This window comes from Felis catus, chromosome B4 (assembly GCF_018350175.1).
Source record: "Felis catus isolate Fca126 chromosome B4, F.catus_Fca126_mat1.0, whole genome shotgun sequence".
NCBI classification, from domain to species: domain Eukaryota; kingdom Metazoa; phylum Chordata; class Mammalia; order Carnivora; family Felidae; genus Felis; species Felis catus.
This window is the reverse complement of record NC_058374.1, coordinates 73,095,541-73,115,776: the sequence shown is the minus strand read 5'-3', so window position 1 is coordinate 73,115,776 and position 20,236 is coordinate 73,095,541. Positions and strand designations below refer to the sequence as shown.

Here is a 20,236-nt window from a genome sequence, read left to right as displayed (position 1 = left end):
TATCACCTCACACTGTTCTTGACAAAGCTATACCTAGAGCATAAAGTACCTCCCTACTGAAATTGTTTGCTCATTACTTACTCTGTATTAGCTCTATTCAAAAACATTGTCTTATTTGATTTCTATGTCTCTTTGATAAAGGTAAAATTACCCCCACTTTATGGGAGAGACAGTAAGAAAATCAGTAGTTGCATGAGGCAGGGGCAGGGAGGGGAGGCAGTAAAGAGAGGTGAGCAGATTAAACAAAGCATTTTCAGGGTGGTGACTATTCTGTATAATACTGTAAAGATGAATGTGTGATATTATGCACTGTCAAAATCCACACAACTGTATAGCACAAACAGTGAATTCTAATATAAAAACTATGGATTTTAGCTAATAATAATGTATAAATATTACTCATCAATCATAACATATATAAGATGTTAACACTAGGGGAAACCGTGTAGGGAAGAGGGAATACATGGGGACTCTGCACTATCTACTTAACTTTTCTATAAACCTAAAACTGCAGTTTATTATTAGCTAAAATCCATAGGTTACATTAAGATTCAGTCTTTGTGCTATACAGTTGTGTGGATTTTGACAATGCATAATGCCACATATTCATCATTACAGTATTATACAGAATAATTTCACCACCCTGACATAAAGCTAGATTCACACTTCACTTTATGCATGAAACTAAATTACAGATGGATCAAAAAGTTAAAAAAAATTAGGGGCACCTGGGTGGCTCAGTCGGTTGAACATCCGACTTCGGCTCAGGTCATGATCTCACAGTTTGTGGGTTCGAGCCCCGCATCAGGCTCTGTGCTGACCGCTTGCTCAGAGCCTGGAGCCTGCTTCAGATTCTGTGTTTCCTTCTCTCTCTGCCCCTCCCCCGCTCACGCTTTGTCTCACCGTTTCTCAAAAATAAATAAATGTAAAAAAAAAAAAATTAAAAAAAAAAGTTAAAAAAAAGTAAAGTACTGGAAGGGAACAAAATATGGATTATGTGACCTAAGAGTTGAGAAGATACATCTAAGCATGAAATAAAAACCATTAGTCTTTCTAGTCTGTCCACTAAAAAGTCGAGAACAATGAAAGCAATGGATACTTCCTGGAGCCTAGACTAAATACCATTTCCCATTAAAAGACACCGGACCTCCTTGGAGAAATCTGATTCCATGTGTGGTAGGAAATGTGTAAGATAAGCCTGGAACATGATATCCAAAAGAAAGCAAGGAAACCAGCAAAGACTTATATTAAGATCACAACCAAAGGAACTGGGAACCAGCTTGAAAAGCCCTTTACTGGCCAAAGATGGGACAATTTGAACATCAAGAAATAGTAAATGCAAAAGGGGTACCTGAGTGGCTCAGTCGGTTAAGTATCTGACTCTTGATTTCGGCTCAGGTCACAAACTCATAGTTTATGAGATCAAGCCCTGCATGGGGTTCCATGTTAACAGTGCAGAGCCTGCTTGGGATTCTCTCTCTTCCCTGCTCTCTCTGCCCCTCCCCTGTTCACTCTCCTCCCCTATCTCTCTTTCTGTGAAAATAAACAAATAAACACTAAAAAAAAAAAAAAGAAAAGAAATAGTAACTGAAATGGACTAAAAACACTTCAAATGTTTTTATTTTTATTTTTTTAATTTTTTTTTTCACCATTTATTTTTGGGACAGAGAGAGACAGAGCATGAACGGGGGAGGGGCAGAGAGAGAGGGAGACACAGAATCGGAAACAGGCTCCAGGCTCCGAGCCATCAGCCCAGAGCCCGATGCGGGGCTTGAACTCACGGACCGCGAGATCGTGACGTGGCTGAAGTCGGACGCTTAACCGACTGCGCCACCCAGGCGCCCCCAAATGTTTTTAAATCATAAGTTCATTTATAAGAATACTAAAAACAAACAACAGGGGCGCCTGCCCCCAAATGTTTTTAAATCATAAGTTCATTTATAAGAATACTAAAAACAAACAACAGGGGCGCCTGCCCCCAAATGTTTTTAAATCATAAGTTCATTTATAAGAATACTAAAAACAAACAACAGGGGCGCCTGGGTGGCGCAGTCGGTTAAGCGTCCGACTTCAGCCACGTCACGATCTCGCGGTCCGTGAGCTCAAGCCCCGCGTCGGGCTCTGGGCTGATGGCTCCGAGCCTGGAGCCTGTTTCCGATTCTGTGTCTCCCTCTCTCTCTGCCCCTCCCCCGTTCATGCTCTGTCTCTCTCTGTCCCAAAAATAAATAAACGGTGAAAAAAAAAAAATTAAAAAAAAAAAAAAAAAACCAAACCTCATGGTACACTTTTCAGGAGTGTAGGTAAACAACACAATATTTTGAAAATTGGTAAATAAGACATAAGTAACATATCTAGATTTTTCTCTAGGTACTTACTATTCCTCAGAGAAATCAAAGAATTGATAAGAAGGGACTCTTACATTTTACAACTCTTAATGAAATAACGGATCTAGATAATGATCCTCAATGGCTGTTTACATCACAAAACAAGACAACAAGATATTACATATCTCCTGATAAAAGTACACAATGCTCTTCATAAAACTCAAACCAAAATCTCATCAAATATCTGGACCTAACTACCAACTACAGAGTCAGAAGTAACAGTTAGCTAAACAACACCAGTAAAATCCAGATTGTGACATTCTTAAAGGACAAAAAACTTGTGTTTATCAGCAAAAACTTACAAGGAAAAAAATTAACAGAGATGAAGGGGTAACATATAGATTAAAAGATACTTCAAAGACTTCACTAAAAACAATGTTTGCATCTTAGTTTCTCATTCAAATTTAAGAAAACACAAGTGAAGAAATGCAAACACAGACTGGATATTTGAAGAACTCATAATATCGAAGGGATTAATGTTATTTTTCTGCAGGAGTGTAGATTATTTATAAAAAGTAGGATCCTCATTTTTTAGGAGATAAATTCAGATTAAAAAAGCAATTATTGAAATGTGGTGTTGAAGAGTGGCTGATGAAGAGTCTATATTATATGAAGTAAAGAAGAATTAGAAATACAAAATGACCATGTAAAATATGGTTGTACCACAGAACTACAAACAGGTTAAATGTATACCTAAAGTCATTTTTAATTCCATGAAAGAAAAAGAACACAAGATCAGTGATTTCAAATTTATATATGGAGCACTTCACAATAATGTATCAGTGAAAGAAAAAAATTTAAGTAAAATCTGATGGAAACAAAGAAGATTCTTTGTTAAAATTTTGGTATAAAAGAAATTAGAATACAGACACTTAGTGAACAATGGCAATGACATGTATTTTTGCACTTGGTATTAAAACTAAATCTGAGAGGAGAAGGAGTTAAGACGGTGCAATAATAAGGGGACTCTGGGCTTGTCTCTTCCCTCGAACACAGCTAGATCAACATCAAATCATTTTGAAAACTTAGGAAATTTATCTGAAGATTAAGAGAACAGTCTGCATAATTTGAGGGAGAGAACGTGGCAGGTACAGAGCACAGAGAGGTGAAATGGTGAAGAGATGTGGTACAGCAGAAGGGAGGAAGCCCTTTTTGCAGGGAGGAGAAACAGGGGAGAGAGGGCAGTGCACTGGGTTTGCGCAAGAAAAGCCCTGCCCCTGAAAGCAGCTACAAAGAATGAAAACAAGTGTAGGGGACTGCACAAGAAAACTGTTTCACAAAACCACACTGCCAGTTTTTATGAACAGCAAGGTACATAGTCTGAAGCTTCAGAGGTCAGCACCTGGCAGTGCTCTGGTGAGGAAAAGTGGCAGAGCCCCAGCAGCGGGCGGGCAGCACAGTCTGAAGATCCCCCGGGTCGCATGCGGAGAAGTTGTTCCCCTGCTTGGGGTGCACTTGGTAGAGGCGATACAGCCCTCTACCTCCACAGGGGCCCTATACTCCGACAGGGGCCACAGACCTGCCCTGTTCACCAGTATAGGAAGAAAGACACTGGTTGAGGGCAGCAAAACCTGGCGCCAGCGTTGTGTTGGGATTTATCATAAACTCTGAGCTGCTGCTGCTGCTGCTGCTGCTGCTGCTGCTGCTGCGTGGTCAGGTGAATGTTTTCTGGGGCACCCAGATAGCAGCCACAATGTGGTTGAGACCCTCCCACAGATCACAGTGGGTCCCAGCTGTAGGGGTCTCTGAAGTGTGGGGTTTTGAAACACAGCAGCTCCTGAGATAAAACCCAGGAGGGTGGTGCCACCTGGCAGGCCACCTTCAGCTCTGACAGACTGAAGGTGGGGAGCTGAGAGTTGCTGGGGACAATGGAGGAGTGACTGATCACACATCTGTGAGGGCTTGAACTTCCCACTGGAAGGGCTAGAGAATTGGGTGAAGCCATTTTTACCATGAGCCCATCAGAAACGATTGAACTCAGGGAGCTAAACAGCACCACCAAGTGGCAAAGAGAGCTGTACAAGCACAAAGTCCCACCCACTGTGCCCTCCAGGCACATTTCCACTAGGGCAAGTTCACTTGAGAATGAGAGTAGAAATCCTTCCCTGTGAAGACCAGCACAAATCCCTTCTGTGCTCTTAAGTCTACTGATCACAGACTGCTGCAAGGTTCAGCTTTAGGGAAAACTGGATCCAGCTTCATTTGGGTTTTTTTTGTTTGTTTTTGCCCTTGGATACAGAAAGAGCAAAGTTTTTATTTTTTTTTAACTTTTAGTTTTTTTATCTTTTTCTCTCCTTTCTTCTTTCTTTGATCAAGCTCCCATTAACAAGCAGACCAAAAACACATAGGAGCTAGCTTCCTTTATTTGATTTTTTAAAAAACTTTTAATTTTAATTTTATTATTATTTTTGTTTTTGTCCAAAATGACAAGATGGAGGAATTCACCCCCAAAGAAAGAACAGGAAGAAATGATGGCCAAATCAATACAGATGTAAGTAAGATGTTTGAGCTATGTTGTTAAAACAACAATTATAAGGATTCTAGCTGGGCTTGAAAAAAAGCATAGAAGACACTAGAGAATCCCTTACTGCAGACATAAAAGAGCTAAAATCTACTCAGAACAAATTTTAAATTGCTACAACCGAGATGCAAACTTGAATGGATGCCACAACTGTGAGGATGGACAAAGCAGAGGTACAAATCAGTGATATAAATATAGATAAAATTATGGAAAATAATTAAGCTGAAAAGAAGAGCAAAACACAGGTAATGAATCATAAAGGCTGACTTACAGAACTCAGTGACTTCTGAAAACAGAATTAACATTCATAACATAGGAGTCCCAGAAGGGGAAGAGAGGGAAAAAGGGGCAAAAGTTTTAGTCAAACAAATTATAGCTCTGAAAACTTCCTGAATCTGGGGAAGGACACAGACATCAAAATCCAAGAAGCACAGAGAACTCCCATTAAATTAACCAAAAGCCAGCCATCACCAAGGCATATCACAGTCAAACTCACAAATTATACGAACAAAGAAAGAAACCTGAGAGCAGCAAGGGATAAAAAAAAATCCTTAAACCTACAACAGATGACAGATCACGTTTGCAGCAGATATGTCCACAGAAATGTGGCAGGCCAGAAAGGAGTGGCAGGATATATTCAATATGCTGAATGGGAAAAATATGCAGCTAAGAATACTCTATACAGCAAAGTTGTCATTCAGAATAGAAGGAGAGATAAAGACCTTCCCAGACAAACAAAAACTAAAGGAGTTCGTGACCACTAAACCAACACTGCAAGAAATATTAAGGGGGACTCTGAGTTGGTGGGGGTGGGGAAGACCAAAAGTGACAAAGACTAGAAAGGATCAGAGAACATCACCAGAAACACCAACTCTATAGGTAACACAATGGCACTGACTTCTTGTCTTTCAATAATCACTCTGAATGTGTGGACTAAATATTCCAATCAAAAAACATAGAGTATCAGAATGGATAAAAAAAAAAAAACAAGATCCGTCTATATGCTGTCTACATAAGACTCATTATAGACATTAAGATATCTGCAGATTAAAAGTAAGGGGATGGAGAACCACTTATCATGGTAATGGATGCCAAAAGAAAGCCAGAATAGTCACGCTTCTATCAGACAAACTAGATTTTATTTTATTTATTTAAAAAAAATTTTTTTTAATGTTTATTCATTTTTGAGAGTGAGAGAGACAGAGCATGAGCGGGGGAGGGCCAGAGAGAGAGGGAGACACAGAATCAGAAGCAGGCTCCAGGCTGCAAGCTATCAGCACAGGGCCTGATGCAGGGCTTGAACTCATGGACTGTGAGATCATGACCCGAGCTGAAGTCGGATGCTCAACCGACTGAGCCACCCAGGCGCCCCTATTTTTAAATTTTTTAATGATTATTTTTGAGAGAGTGAGAGACAAACTGGGAGCAGGGGAGGGACGGAGAGAGAGGGAGACAGAGAATCCGAAGCAATCTCCAGGTTCTGAGCCTGATTCAGGGCTCGAACCCACAAACCAGGAGATCATGACCCGAGCTGAAGTTGGATGCTTAACCGACTGAGCCACCCAGGCACCCTGGGACAAACTACATTTTAAAACAAAGACTGTACCAAGAGATGAAGAGGGAGATTATATCATAATTAAGGAATCTAACCATCAAGAAGATCTAACAACTGTAAATATTTATGCCCCCAACATGAAAGCACCCAAATATATAAATCAATTAATAACAAACATAAAGAAACTCACTGACAATTATACAGTAATAGTAGGGGAGTTTAACACCCCATTTACAACAATGGACAAATCATCTAAGCAGAAAATCAACAAGGAAACAATGGCTCTGAATGACACAGTGGATGGCACGGACTTAACAGAACTTTCCATCCTAAAGCAGCAGAATACACATTCTTCTCAAGTGCACATGGAACATTCTCCAAAACAGATCACACACTGGGTCACCAATCAGCCCTCAAGAAGTACAAAAAGACTGAGATCATATCATACATATTTTCAGACCACAGTGCTATGAAGGTTGAAGTCAACCCCAAGAAAACATTTGGAAAGACCACAAATACTTGGGGGTTAAAGAACATCTTACTAAAGAATGAATGGGTTAACCAGGAAATTAACGAGGAAGTAAAAAAGTACATAGAAGCAAATGAAAATGAAAACATGACAGTCCAAAACCTTTGGGATATAGCAAAGGCAGTCTCAAGAGGGAAGTATATTGCAATACGGGTCCATCTCAAGAAGCAAGAAAGGTCTCATATACACACCTAACCTTACACCTAAAGGAGCTAGAAAAGCAAATAAAGCTTAATGTCAGCAGAAGAAGGGAAATAATAAAGACTAAAGCAGAAATAAACAATACAGAAACAAACCAAAAAAAACCCCAGTAAAACAGATCAAGGAAACTAAGAGCTGGTTCTTTGAAAGAATAAAATTGGTAAGTCCCAAGCCAGACTTATCAAAAAGAAAAGACAAAGTACCCAAATAAATAAAATCATGAATGAAGGGAAGAGATCACAACCACCAAAACTGAAATACAAATAATTATAAGAAATATTATGACAAATTATATGTCAACAAACTGGGAAACCTGGAAGAAATGGATAAATTCCTAGAAACATACCAACTACCAAAACTGAAACAGGAAAAAACAGAAAATTTGAACAGACCAATAACCAGCAAAGATATTGAAACCGTAATCAAAAACTCTCCCAACAAACAAAAGTCCAGGGCCAGATGGTTTCACAGGGGTATTCTACCAGACATTTATAAAGAAGAGTTAAAATCTATTCTTCTCAAACTGTTCCAAAAAATAGAAACAGAAAGGAAAACTTCCAAATTCATTCTATGAGGCCAGCACTACCTTGATTCCAGAACCAGACAAAGACCCCAGTAAAAAGGAGAATTACAGGCTAATATCCCTGATGAACATGGATGCAAAATCTCAACAAGATACTAGTAAATTGAATCCAACAGTACATTAAAAGAATTATTCACCATGATCAAGTGGGGTTTATTCCTGGGATGCAGGGCTGGTTCAATATCCATAAATCTATCAGTGTGATACACCACGTTAATTAAAGAAAGGATAAGAACCATATGATCCTCTCAGTAGATGCAGAAAAACCATTTTATAAAATACAGCATCCATTCTTCATAAAAATCCTCAACAAAGTAGGGATAGAAGGAATATACCTCAACATCATAAAAGCCATATATGAAAGATCCACAGCTAGAGCCTATCATTCTCAATGGGGAAAAACAGAGCTTTTCCCCTAAGGTGAGGAACAGGACAGTGATGTACATTCTCGCCACTGTTGTTCAACATAGTAGTGGAAGTCCTAGCTTCAGCAATCAAACAACAAAAAGAAATAAAAGGCATCCATATTGGCAAGGAAGAAGTCAAACTTTCACTATTTGCAGATGACATGATACTCTTTGTAGAAAACCGAAAAGACTCCACCAAAAAAATTACTAGAACCAATACATGAATTCAGCAAAGTCACAGGATATCAAATCCACATACAGAAATCTGTTGCATTTCTATACACCAATAAAGCAGCAGCAGAAAGAGAAATCAAGGAATCGATCCCATTTATAACTGCACCAGAAACCATAAGATACCTAGGAATAAACTTAACCAAAGAGGTAAAAGATCTGTACTCTGAAACCTAGAGAACACTTATGAAAGAAGCTGGGTAAGACACAAAATGGAAAAATATTCCATGATCATGGAAAGGAAGAACAAATAATGTTAAAATGTGGATGCTACCCAAAACAATCTACATATTCAACACAATCCCTACCAAAATAACACCAGCATTTTTCGCAAAGCTAGAACAAACAATTCTAAAATTTGTATGGAATCAGAAAAGACCCCAAATAGCCAAAGCAACCTTGAAAAAAAAAAAGCAGAAGTGGAGGCATCACGATTTCTGGATTTCAAGCTATATTATAAAGCTGTAGTCATTAAGACAGCATGGTAATGGTACAAAAACAGAGAAACAGATCAATGGAGCAGAAAAGAAAATCCAGAAATGGACCCACAACTATACAGTCAACTAATCTTTGACAAAGCAGGAAAGAATATCCAGTGGAAAAAAATACAGCCTCTTCAATGAATGGTTTTGGGAAAATTGGACAGCAACATGTTGTCCAATAATAAAACTGGACTTTTTTTTATTAAAAAAAATTTTTTTTAACGTTTATTTATTTTTGAGACAGAGAGAGAGGGAGACACAGAATCTGAAAAAGGCTCCAGGCTCTGAGCTGTCAGCACAGAGCCCGAGGTGGGGCTCGAACTCACGGATCGCGAGATCATGACCTGAGCCGAAGTTGGACGCTTAACCGACTGAGCCACCCAGGTGCCCCAAACTGGACCACTTTCTTACACCGTATATAAAAACAAATTCAAATGGGTGAAAGACCTAAATGTGAGACAGGAAACCATCAAAATCCTACAGGGGAACATAGGCAGCAATCTCTTTGACCCTGGCCATAGCAACTTCTTACTGAGCACGTCGCCAGAAGGAAAGGAAACAAAAGCAAAAATAAACTACTGGGACTTCTTCAAAATGAAAAGCTTCTGTACAGCAAAGGATATAATCAACAAAACTAAAAAAGACTTCCAAAGAGGAGGCACATATCAAATTTTGTAACACTGATCCTACTAGCAGATGGGAAATTGTGCTATGCATTTAGGTTCATTAACCTTTTCAGCACTTTTTCTTTTTGAAATACTGTTAAGTGCTTCATCAGAAACAGCTATTCTCAAACTTTTTAGTCAACAAACAGGATTAGCTGACTACCTACTCTATCAGCTACCATTTGCCTGTTAAGACAAAAACGAAATCTAAAAAAAAGTAAAGAATACAACTGACAGTGGTGAAGAAAGTTTCAAATTAACTTACAACATAAAACAAGATGGTCAACTTAAATTAATCAAAGAAATATTCAGAGACAAACTAAAGCACTGACTTTTAAGCAACATTTTGACAAACAGATTTTACACTATAATCTAGTACACACATGCCTATATTAAATACAATAATTACCTTTACCGACATGATGGAATCTGATACATCTAATTTTCTTTTCATTGGAGAAACAATCAATCAAAAACCTACCAGTAGAGACCTGCCAAAATGATTTCATGACACTACTACTGGGTTGAGATTTAAAGTTTGATAAACACTGTCCAAAGAAATTGTGCATGCTATTAATAATCCATATGCTACAGCGATAGCTATAATCCCATATCAAATACGTATATGAAGTTTACAGCAAAGTACACTGTCTGTAGTATATCATAAAAATTATGAATAGCAAGTATAATTTTAAAAATAATGTGGTAATTTCTATCAGTAGTTAGAAAAAGTGAAATGGAATCTTTGATATCTAAAACATGAAAAAAATATTATGTCTATTAAGACAAGTGCCTTAGTCCTAGACCTCTAAAAAAGTGACAAAGCAAAGGGTCTTAGCTGAGCACTGTTAAAAGAATGATTTTATTTTAACCATTATTCTTAAGTATTTCTTCAAGTGGAAGAAAGCCCTGTCTTGAGAAGTTCAGTTCTACTCATTGTTGATCTTAGTTATTAAATTGTGAGATATGGTTTTAAAAATAATTTTCATTGAGTGTCCAACCCAAACTCAAATTTAAGACAAGTCACTCTTCCTAACCAATTATTACCTTTAAGTTGCTATAATAAAGAAATTCTACAGCCACCATCACCTTTAAGTCACGTTAAAGAAACCTCTTTTCATAGCCAAATAAGAAATCATCGCTTAGCTGATTTTGTTTTTTAAAAACTAGTATCAAAACACCTACCATTAGGCAATGATGCTCTACCTGTAACTTATATAAATTTCTTAGTTTAGGTGCTACTACATCTCCATAAACATCCCTCTTAACAGAAAATATTTTTGCTAAAACACTTCAGCGGCTTCAAAAGAAAATTTTCATGAAATGAAATGACAGAAATATAAATATAAAAGCATTCCAGAACAAAGAGCATTTATGTATATCAAATAAAATTGCCATTTACTTTTTACAAGACTGCCACAGACACATGAAGTTGTGTCCAGGTTTTCTCACTGGATCCCCTTGTTGACTAGATGCACTGAATGGAGAAGGCTGAGAAGTGCTGGGCTGGTTCTGCACCTGCGCAGCTGGTGAAGGCGTCATAGGAGTGTTCTGTGAAAAACACAACCGCACGGTTTGTGAGATGACACGGAGAAACATTCACATTTTATACCACAGGTTTAAAATGAGGATTATAATAACGACTGTATGATTATATCGATAGTTATAACTTCTAAAATAAAATTTACATTTGTAGTTTTCATAATTATTTTTTTTAATTCTTTAAAAAGATAACTATGCTTATGAAAATAATTAGGAAGTAAGATTCTTTTATTTCCTATGAACCACAAAGGCAAGATCATATTGTTGTTGTTACAGATATACATTATTTTGAATTAAGAATTTTATATTCATGAAATTAGGCAGAAACACAATTATAAATTAAAATAAATAAAGCTACTATAAATGCACCCATTTGATTTACTTACGTACATTCTTTACAAGAACAAATCAATTGCAAACTATTATTTTTTGGCATACATTTCCATTTAGATTTTTTAATCAATACAACAAAAAGCAAACAACACATAGCAAAAAGAAAAGAAAATTTCTGATGTTAAAAATGAAGTAACCATAAGTAGAATGTTGTAAATATTATTTTATAGTTAGCTGTTTTAACAACTTTAGTCTTTTATGTTGTCCAGTTAGAGCTTTTGCTGCACAATACAAGTAAAAAGATTCTAATTACAGACATAAGTCTTTAAATATAAGCTATGTTTTCTTCTTCTATACCACATCCCTTTCTCTATAAAAGATACATAGGTAAATAATTACAATATATCTTAAAACAATTTGAGGCAATATGTTTTCTTTGAACATTAATTCAGATTTATTAATCCTCACAAAGGAAAAAATAATATTGAATTTCTCATATAGAAATGGCAGCACACCATTTCAAAGCATTGTTTGAAGGCAATAAATTTAAACTTAGGGAAGATATTAAGTACACTATTCACTTATATGGTGATATTAGAAATACTTGGGCAAAACGAAGTTAAAAATAGCTGAAAACGTCAGATTAAGATTCATAATAATTAGAAAAAAAGATGAAACACATAAAAAGCTACAGCATAAAAAAAAAAGGGAGACTGAAATGCTGAAAAAAAAAAACCATGTCTCTTAGAAATGTGAAGTCAGGGCACCTGCGTGGCTCAGTTGGTTAAGCATCCGACTCCTTTTTTTTTTTTTTTTAAATGTTTATTTTATTTATGTTGAGAGAGAGAGAGAGAAATAGAGTGCAAGCAAGGGAGGGGCAGAGAGAGAGGGAGAGAGAGACGATCCCAAGCAGACTGTGAGCCATCAGCACAGAGCCCATTGTGGGGCTCGAACTCATGAATGGTGAGATCATGACCTGAGCTGAAACCGAGTCCGAAACTTAACCAACTGAGTCACCCATGTGACCCAACATCTGAGTCTTGATTTTGGCTTAGGTCATGATCTCACAATTTGTGGGTTTAAGATCCATGTCTGGCTCTGCACTGACAACATGTAGCCTGCTTGGGATTCTCTCCTTCCCCCTCTCTCTGCTGCTCCCCTGCTCGTGCTCTCTTTCCCTCTCTCTCAAAATAAATACTTTAAAAAAAAAAAAAAAGAAAGAAAGAAATGTGACATCATGGGGTGCCTGGGTGGCTCAATTGGTTAAGTGTTCAACTCTTCAGTCAGCTCAGGTCATGATCTCACGGTTCACTGGTTTGAGCTGGGGCTGGTCTCTGCACTGACAGCATAGGGGCTCTTGGGATTCTCTCTCTCTGCCCCTCCCCCGCTTTGGTGCATAGGAGCACAGGTGCACACGCACGCACTCTCTCTCTCTCTTTCTGCCTCTCTCCCACTAGCTCTTTCTCTTTCAAAAATAAACTTAAAAAAGGTCCTGGGGCACCTAGCTGGCTCAGTTGGTTGAGCAAGTGACTCTTGAGCTCAGGGTTGTGAGTTCAAGTCTCATGTTGGATGTAGAGATTACTTGACAAAAATAAAATCTTGGGGCACCCGGGAGGCTGAGTCGGTTAAGTGTCTGACTCTTGATTTCAGCTCAGGTCTTGGCCTCATGGTTTGTGGGACTGAGCCTTGTGTCAGGCTCCATGCTGCAAAGCCTGCTTAGGATTCTCTCTCTCTGCCCTTTTCCCCACTTGTGCTCTCTCTCAAAATAAATAAACTTAAAAACAATTTTAAAAAAAGAAAGAAATGTGAAGTTAGGAACTTTGGAGTTCCAAGCTCTAAGGGAAAAAAAACCTACCTTTGGGATATAATTAAAGTTGTTTCTATAGTTGGGTCCCACCATTAAGATTTTATAATACAATTAGGGAGAAAATATACATGCATATACATGCATGAAAAACAGGTGTCATGGATAGGATGTGAACTTTCTAGTCTGACAGATCCGTACTCAAACTTTAAATTTGCCTTTTGAACTAGTTATGTGACCCTGGGCAACCTATTTAACCTCTCTGATCTGAACTGTTAAGTAATGAAATCCAACTTTAGGAATGGTGGGAAGACTAGAGAAATGACAGATGAAGTGCCTAACTCTAGAGTCTCAATAAACGGCAACAGTTACTATTATTATTATACTAGAAGTCCAAATAGAGAAATCCAAGAGGGAAGTCGTATTTTGGAGGAAAGATGATGAGTTTGCTTTGGGAACAACTACAAAAGTTAATGCTGGAAACATGGATCCGACAATCATTCACCTGTGAATTCTATTTTTTTAAATCACTTTAAAAAAAACGTTTATTTATTTATTTTGAGGGAGAGAGCACAAGCACAAGCAGGGGCAGAGAAAGAGGGAGATAGAGAATCCCAGGCAGGTTCCATGTTTGGCACAGAGCCCAATGCTGAGCCGGATCCCATGACTTGTGAGATCATGACCTGAACTGAAATCAAGAGTAGATGCTTAACCAACTGAGCCACCAAGGTGCCCTCACCTGTGAATTTTTTTTTTAATTTCTTTAAATGTTCATTCATTTTTGAGAGAGAGAGAGACAGAGAGACAGAGTGTGAGTGGGGGAGGGGCATTGAGAGGGAGGCACAGAATCCGAAGCAGGCTCCAGGCTCTGAGCTGTCAGCACAGAGCCTGACGTGGGGCCTGAACCCATCAACCTGAACCGTGAAATCATTACCTGAGGCAAAGTCAGACGCTTAACCGACTTGAGCCACCCAGGCACCCCTCACCTATGAATTCTTTAAGCCATAAAAACCGATGATGAGAAAGCAGATGGGGGTGGGGGTGGGGGAAGAGGGTCAGAGACAAAGGAATGGAACAATAGAATTAGTTTATTTATCAAAAGAATTATGCAAATTGATTCCCTGAAATAAAAATATTACATTAAAAATACAGGAAATTCTAATAAAGGGGAGTAATCAAGAGGACCAGTTTCAGCCAAATACAAATATTAAAGAGTAACAAGTTACACATATCCCAGAATTTTAATTTAAGGGTAAATTTGCCAGAGGCATCAAATTTCCTCAGGATTAACCTTCTGGTTCCCTATACTTTCACCATTTAAATTAGGTATCTTATTGACTAGCTTGTCATATATTTGTAGATTAAGCTTATTTTTACTTTTATAAGTGCTAACAAATCTTTACCCTATTTTTTTCTATTATGGAACTCTTATTTGGTGTCACATAGAAAATTTAAGAAGGAATCACAGGGTATTTTAATCCCAAATGTTAATGAGGGACATGAAAAGAATGCTCTCAAATTAACCTAAGCTGTTAAATTAAAAATGAATAAAGATACATTAACCAAATGCAAGGTGTGAAAAATTTGTGGACACTGATTCGAACAAGTTGTTTAAAAAACAAACAAAAACCCCAACACATTATTTTTTAAAGACAACTAGAGAACACTGACCATGAACTGGGTATCAGATAGTATTAAAACATTACTATTTTTGTTAGATGTGATTTGGTATTGTATATATATCTAAATAGTTAAAAGTACTTTAACAATTAAAGAAATAGACTCTGAATTATTTATTGGCAAAAAGAAATAATGTTTGATATTTGTTTGTACTCCAACAGGGGCACCTGGGTGGTTCAGTCAGTTAAGGTCATGATCTCATGGTTCGTGGGTTCAGGCCCCACATCGGGCTCTGTGCTGACAGCTCAGAGCCTGGAGCCTGCTTCAGATTCTGTTTCCCTCTCTGTCTGCCCCTCTCCTGCTCATGCTCTATCTCTGTCTCTCAAAAATGAATAAATGTTAAAAAAATTTTTTAAGGGGCGCCTGGGTGGCGCAGTCGGTTAAGCGTCCGACTTCAGCCAGGTCACGATCTCGCGGTCCGGGAGTTCGAGCCCCGCGTCGGGCTCTGGGCTGATGGCTCAGAGCCTGGAGCCTGTTTCCAATTCTGTGTCTCCCTCTCTCTCTGCCCCTCGCCCGTTCATGCTCTGTCTCTCTCTCTGTCCCAAAAATAAACGTTGAAAAAAAAAAATTTTTTTTTTAAGTACTCCAATAAAAAAAATGATAGTGGTGAAGAACAGATGAAACTAAAAAGGCAAAATGATAATATTTTAAGCTAGGTAATAGATACATGATGATTTATTGGCTTTTGTGTATGTTTGAAAAATGTGTACAATAAAAAGTAAACAAATGACAAGAAGAATTAAATAGATCAAAATATACATCAGTGAGACAAAAAGAATTAAAATACTTACAGAATATACCAAATGAGAAATTCTAAAAGTCATGTTTTCTTTGACCACAGAGGTAATATTTTTAGGTTTCCTCTTGTATTAAAAAAATTATACATTTCTTTCAACAAAGCTAATTTTCAAACAGGTTGTATTATGCTGCAAAATTTTTAAAGTACCATTTAAATTATCTTTTAAGAATTAGGTCTTTTGCATGAGAGTGCAAAATAGATTTCTTTTAGGATGCAGTAGTTTACCTTTTCTTACTATTTATCATGAACTGCTAGACCATAAGCCATAACTCTAACTCAAGTGCAAATGCAAAAATAGGTTTCAAAGTCATATTTTGGGAATGATCACTCTTGAGGAATATTCTATACCATCCAGTCTATTCAAGAGGAGCTATTTTTGTATATCAGGGTTTTTTTTTTTTTTTTTCAAATCAAAGTGGAAAAGCCACAACTCCAGCAGTGAGTGACCAGAAAAGTAAAATTACAAAAAGGATATAAAACAATTCTGTGATTTATTCTGTAATGCAAAATTAACTAAACCTTAGAATAAGACTAAAATTCAAACATTTCAATATGTGTTAGAAAAATACGAATTCATAATCTAGTCTCAAAATAAATTCTTTACTAAGTAGTAATGAAATACTGTGTTCAATTGTAGCTACAGATTTTGAAAGCCACTTATAAAATGGAATTGATTGAGGTAAATAGGATGATGAATAAACCAGACACAAGGACACCTAAGATCCAATTGAAGGAACAAACTGAAAGAGTGTCCTCTAAAACATAGGCAAGTAAAGAGAGATACTCTGAAACAGCTTTAGGGAACAAGAACTAGATTTACTCTAACTGTGATATAAAAGAAATGATACTTAGTCTAAATGTACAGATCTTTTGAGAACAGAATGGAAGGCAATAATAGAAATCTCTGGAAGAGAAATCTTTTTGAGTTTGGGAAAGTTAACCTCAACGCTTAAAAATGAGGGTTTGGGACAAAGTAATATCTAATAATCTTTCTACTGTAACATTCTCTTATGCTCTTAAACTATCACATTTTTTTACTCTAAGCATAAACCTAGACAGACAATCAATACATATCAAGCCTGGCTTATAAAAACACATCGAAATGCAAACAAAAAATTATGTTTAGTGGTAATGCCTTTCTTAGTTTTTACAATGTGCTAGTCCGCCAAAAATCTAAGCAGTAGCACTCTTAAGAAAATACTGAAATGAGAATTCCTGTGGCTTTTGCTAAAATGATCTTGGCTATGACTAAATGCTGCCCCCTTGAGGTGACAGATCTGCCTTCTGATGGGTTAAGTAAGTTCAAGCTCTTTATCAAAGAAAGGAAGGGATCTGGAAGATATCAAGATTCAGTTTATGCCCACCATATCAGCAATGATTCCTATGTGAAGAACATGGAACTGAGGAGAGGCATATATAAAATACCTTAAGTAAATACATCCTTAAGTAAGCTATTTTTATATACAAGAATTAGCATGTCTTCAGATCATGGGATTAAGAGTTAGAGTTATGTTCAACATGTGTTTTACATGTTCCTGAAAAAGGTAAGTCTTTAGGTAAATATTTATAATTAATTTTATTTTTTTACTCATTTTTTATTTTTTATATGCCAATCTATTTTTTTTTTTTTGTCTCCATAAGGTACCAATTTATGAACAGTGGAAGGAGGCAGAGCCTTTGGAAGTAGTTATACTCTAACCTAAAAATATAACAGACTGAAAATAAGCAGCTACAAATAAAGAAATCTGCTTTATTTTGTATTTATATAAACTACACAACTAAATACTACTTAAACACAAAATCTATGGTGATATCATTTATTTTCATCCTCTTTTTTTGTTGCTATTTTTTTTTCTGTAATGAAATTAATACAGCTGATTAATGGGATTAAAAAGGAACAAAATCGAGAAAAGGAACATGAAATAACATTGGTTTTAGGAAGGATTACCTGTTGGCCATTCTCAGCAGGGACATTTCCCTGCAGTCTTTTCAGCCCTGCACATTCTGCAAGTCTGGAAGTCCCTTCTTGGGGTCCAGGTGCCTCCTTTACATCCCCAAACCCCTTGAAATGGTGGAAATAACAAGGTTTGGCTGAAAAAATCACATTTAAAATTCTCTATTTCATCTATCCCTTTAAGGTATCAATTCAAGCAGTGAATAAAATGGTATTAAACCAAGGTCTATATAAAAGAAATTTAAAGAATCTGGGCAACAATGGAAATGGCTTTTTCTATTAGCAGGCTCTTAAGAAGGCCCAACAGCCTACCCTTCAAAGGAAACTTGTGATCCTATCTTGAACAGTTGATCTTTTTTAGGCTTTATAGGTACTTCATGTGAAGGTAAAACACACCTATACCTTTATTGAGTGTCTAATTCTATAGCAGTCACCATGCTAAGTGTTACACATGAGAACCCTGGTTGTTAATTCTCACTCATAGACACCATGCATGCTATCTCTTTTTCTTTGCAAAGCTTTAAATTGCTACATGCCAGCCAAACACTAATTTTAAAAATAAAGAATGTAGCTATTTGAAATAAACTACATTCTTTGGGAGAATATATAGAAGAACACATTCTTCAGATTAGGAATAAAATGTAATAATTTTATGACTTGGATTAGGTGCATATACATCCAATGTGTTAAGAAGATGTCCTGAAATTATCATTTAATGGCATGCACATTTGGTAACATAATAGTTCAAATAATCAATATATACCAAAGGACTTTCTAGAACTTTACAAAGAAATCTTTTTTAAAATAGTGCATAAATGGGTTAAGAGTATAAATCTTCATTTCAGACACACACCCAAGTGTTCAGTCCTGGACCACCGCATATTAGATGGTGACCTAAGGCAAGTTACTTTGCATCTTAGAGCCTCATTTCTAAAACATCAATAACAATTTTTACCCAACAGACTTACATAAAGGATTAACTGAGGAAATGCTTTAGTACAAAGTTCCTAACACAGGTCCTAGTTTTAAAAAGTATTGTTGTTTGTTCTTTGTTACTTAAGTATCATTATTGAACACAGTCACACTGGAAGATTAAGGACACAAAAAATGAGGGTTGATAGTTCCACAATAATGGAGTTTTTCTCTCACTTGGCTTAGTCTATTATAACTATTTAGGATTATAAGGGAATCTGAGAGGAAAAAACAGTTAGGAACATAATCAAGGTGAACTGGTTAATTATTAAATGTAGGAAAAATATAAAGATCCAACTTACTGAATACTATGTGCCAGACATTGCACCATTAAAAAAAAAATTAATGTGCTTCATGGATGAAAAACTCAAAGAGTAGCATGGCAGTTTGAGTAAAACTGATTTCGTATTTTTCACCAAAACTCAGTATTAATTATTGCCATGTATATACCACAACTAAAGAATACTCAACCTATTTAGGTACCTTGCAATAAAGATAAACCTAAGCAAGGTAGTACTGACATATGAATTCAAATCTCATTATACCTCCAGACAGCACTGTCCAGTTTTATCCACCCACATGAAAAAAGATGCATATCAGTGGATGAAGTGTTCTGAACCAAGGGATTCTTTGTTCTTTCGTCTTTTATTCTGCTGACCCCTCCACTGCTAAATTTGGTACTAATGCCAACAATGGCCATAGATCTGCTGTAAACACCAAAAGCACAGAGACGAAACCCGAGTCAGAAGACTGCTAGCAGAGCTGGTGAGTCACAGAAGGGTCTGGCTACAGAGTACTTAGGAAAGAGAGTGAAGAAAAAGCAATCCAGGAAATAGGTGACAGACAACTGTCTGTGAAGTAAACCCCTAGTTTCAGTGGAAGCAGCATGCAAGACTGTCCTTAAAAACTTTACAGGCAGAATGACCCTCAACTCAGTAGCACTGATGCTAGAAAACACTTGTATTTACTAAAGTGTACAGATCAGATAGGAGATATTAAAGAGGGAATAGCAGAAATATGATAGTAGGGCAAAGGAGTAAGAAACACAGCAGCAAGAATATCAGAATAGCTGAAAGAAACTGAAATTATAACACTTTTTAAAGAATAAAGGCAACTAAGTCAATATGTAAATATAATAAGAACACACTTTGATAAAGTTCTTATGGGATTCATCTTTTTTTTTTTTTTTTTTTTTTACAAAAGAACTGTGAAACAAGCCATAAAAACATACATCAAAATCAAATACAGCAACTCCCTTTTAAAGTGGTTTTAGCATCCCCTTCCAAAGGAGACCAAAAGGAGACTAACTTAGATTTAAAAAGTCTCTAAACAGCACCTGGGTGGTTCATTCAGTTAAGCACCCGACTCTTGATTTTGGCTCCGGTCATGATCTCACAATTCGTGGGTTCCAGACCCACACTGGGCTCTGCACTGGCAGCGTGGAGCCTGCTTGGGAGTCTCTCTCCCCCTCTCTCTGCCCTTCCCCCACTCATGCACATGCACACATGCTCTCTCACACACACGCTCTCTCTCGCGCACGCTCAATAAATAAACATTTAAAAAATTCTCTAAAAGATGTCAGATTAGCAAGTAC

At 37.0% G+C, this 20,236-nt stretch overlaps 1 protein-coding gene across 3 annotated transcripts in view; it reads right to left on the bottom strand.

The window, feature by feature from the left end:
- The window catches only part of ARID2 (AT-rich interaction domain 2), a 166,719-nt gene that overhangs the window by 24,520 nt on the left and 121,963 nt on the right, over window positions 1-20,236 (bottom strand). For 2 of the 3 annotated variants that reach the window (XM_023256978.2, XM_045061671.1), the window contains 2 exons: window positions 17,665-17,778; window positions 10,961-11,109 (listed from right to left, as the gene is read on the bottom strand). In XM_023256978.2, coding sequence (XP_023112746.1) covers window positions 10,961-11,109; window positions 17,665-17,778 — 263 coding nt within the window. The remainder of the gene's footprint in view (window positions 1-10,960; window positions 11,110-17,664; window positions 17,779-20,236) is intronic. The other variant, XM_023256979.2, reaches the window with a different exon arrangement.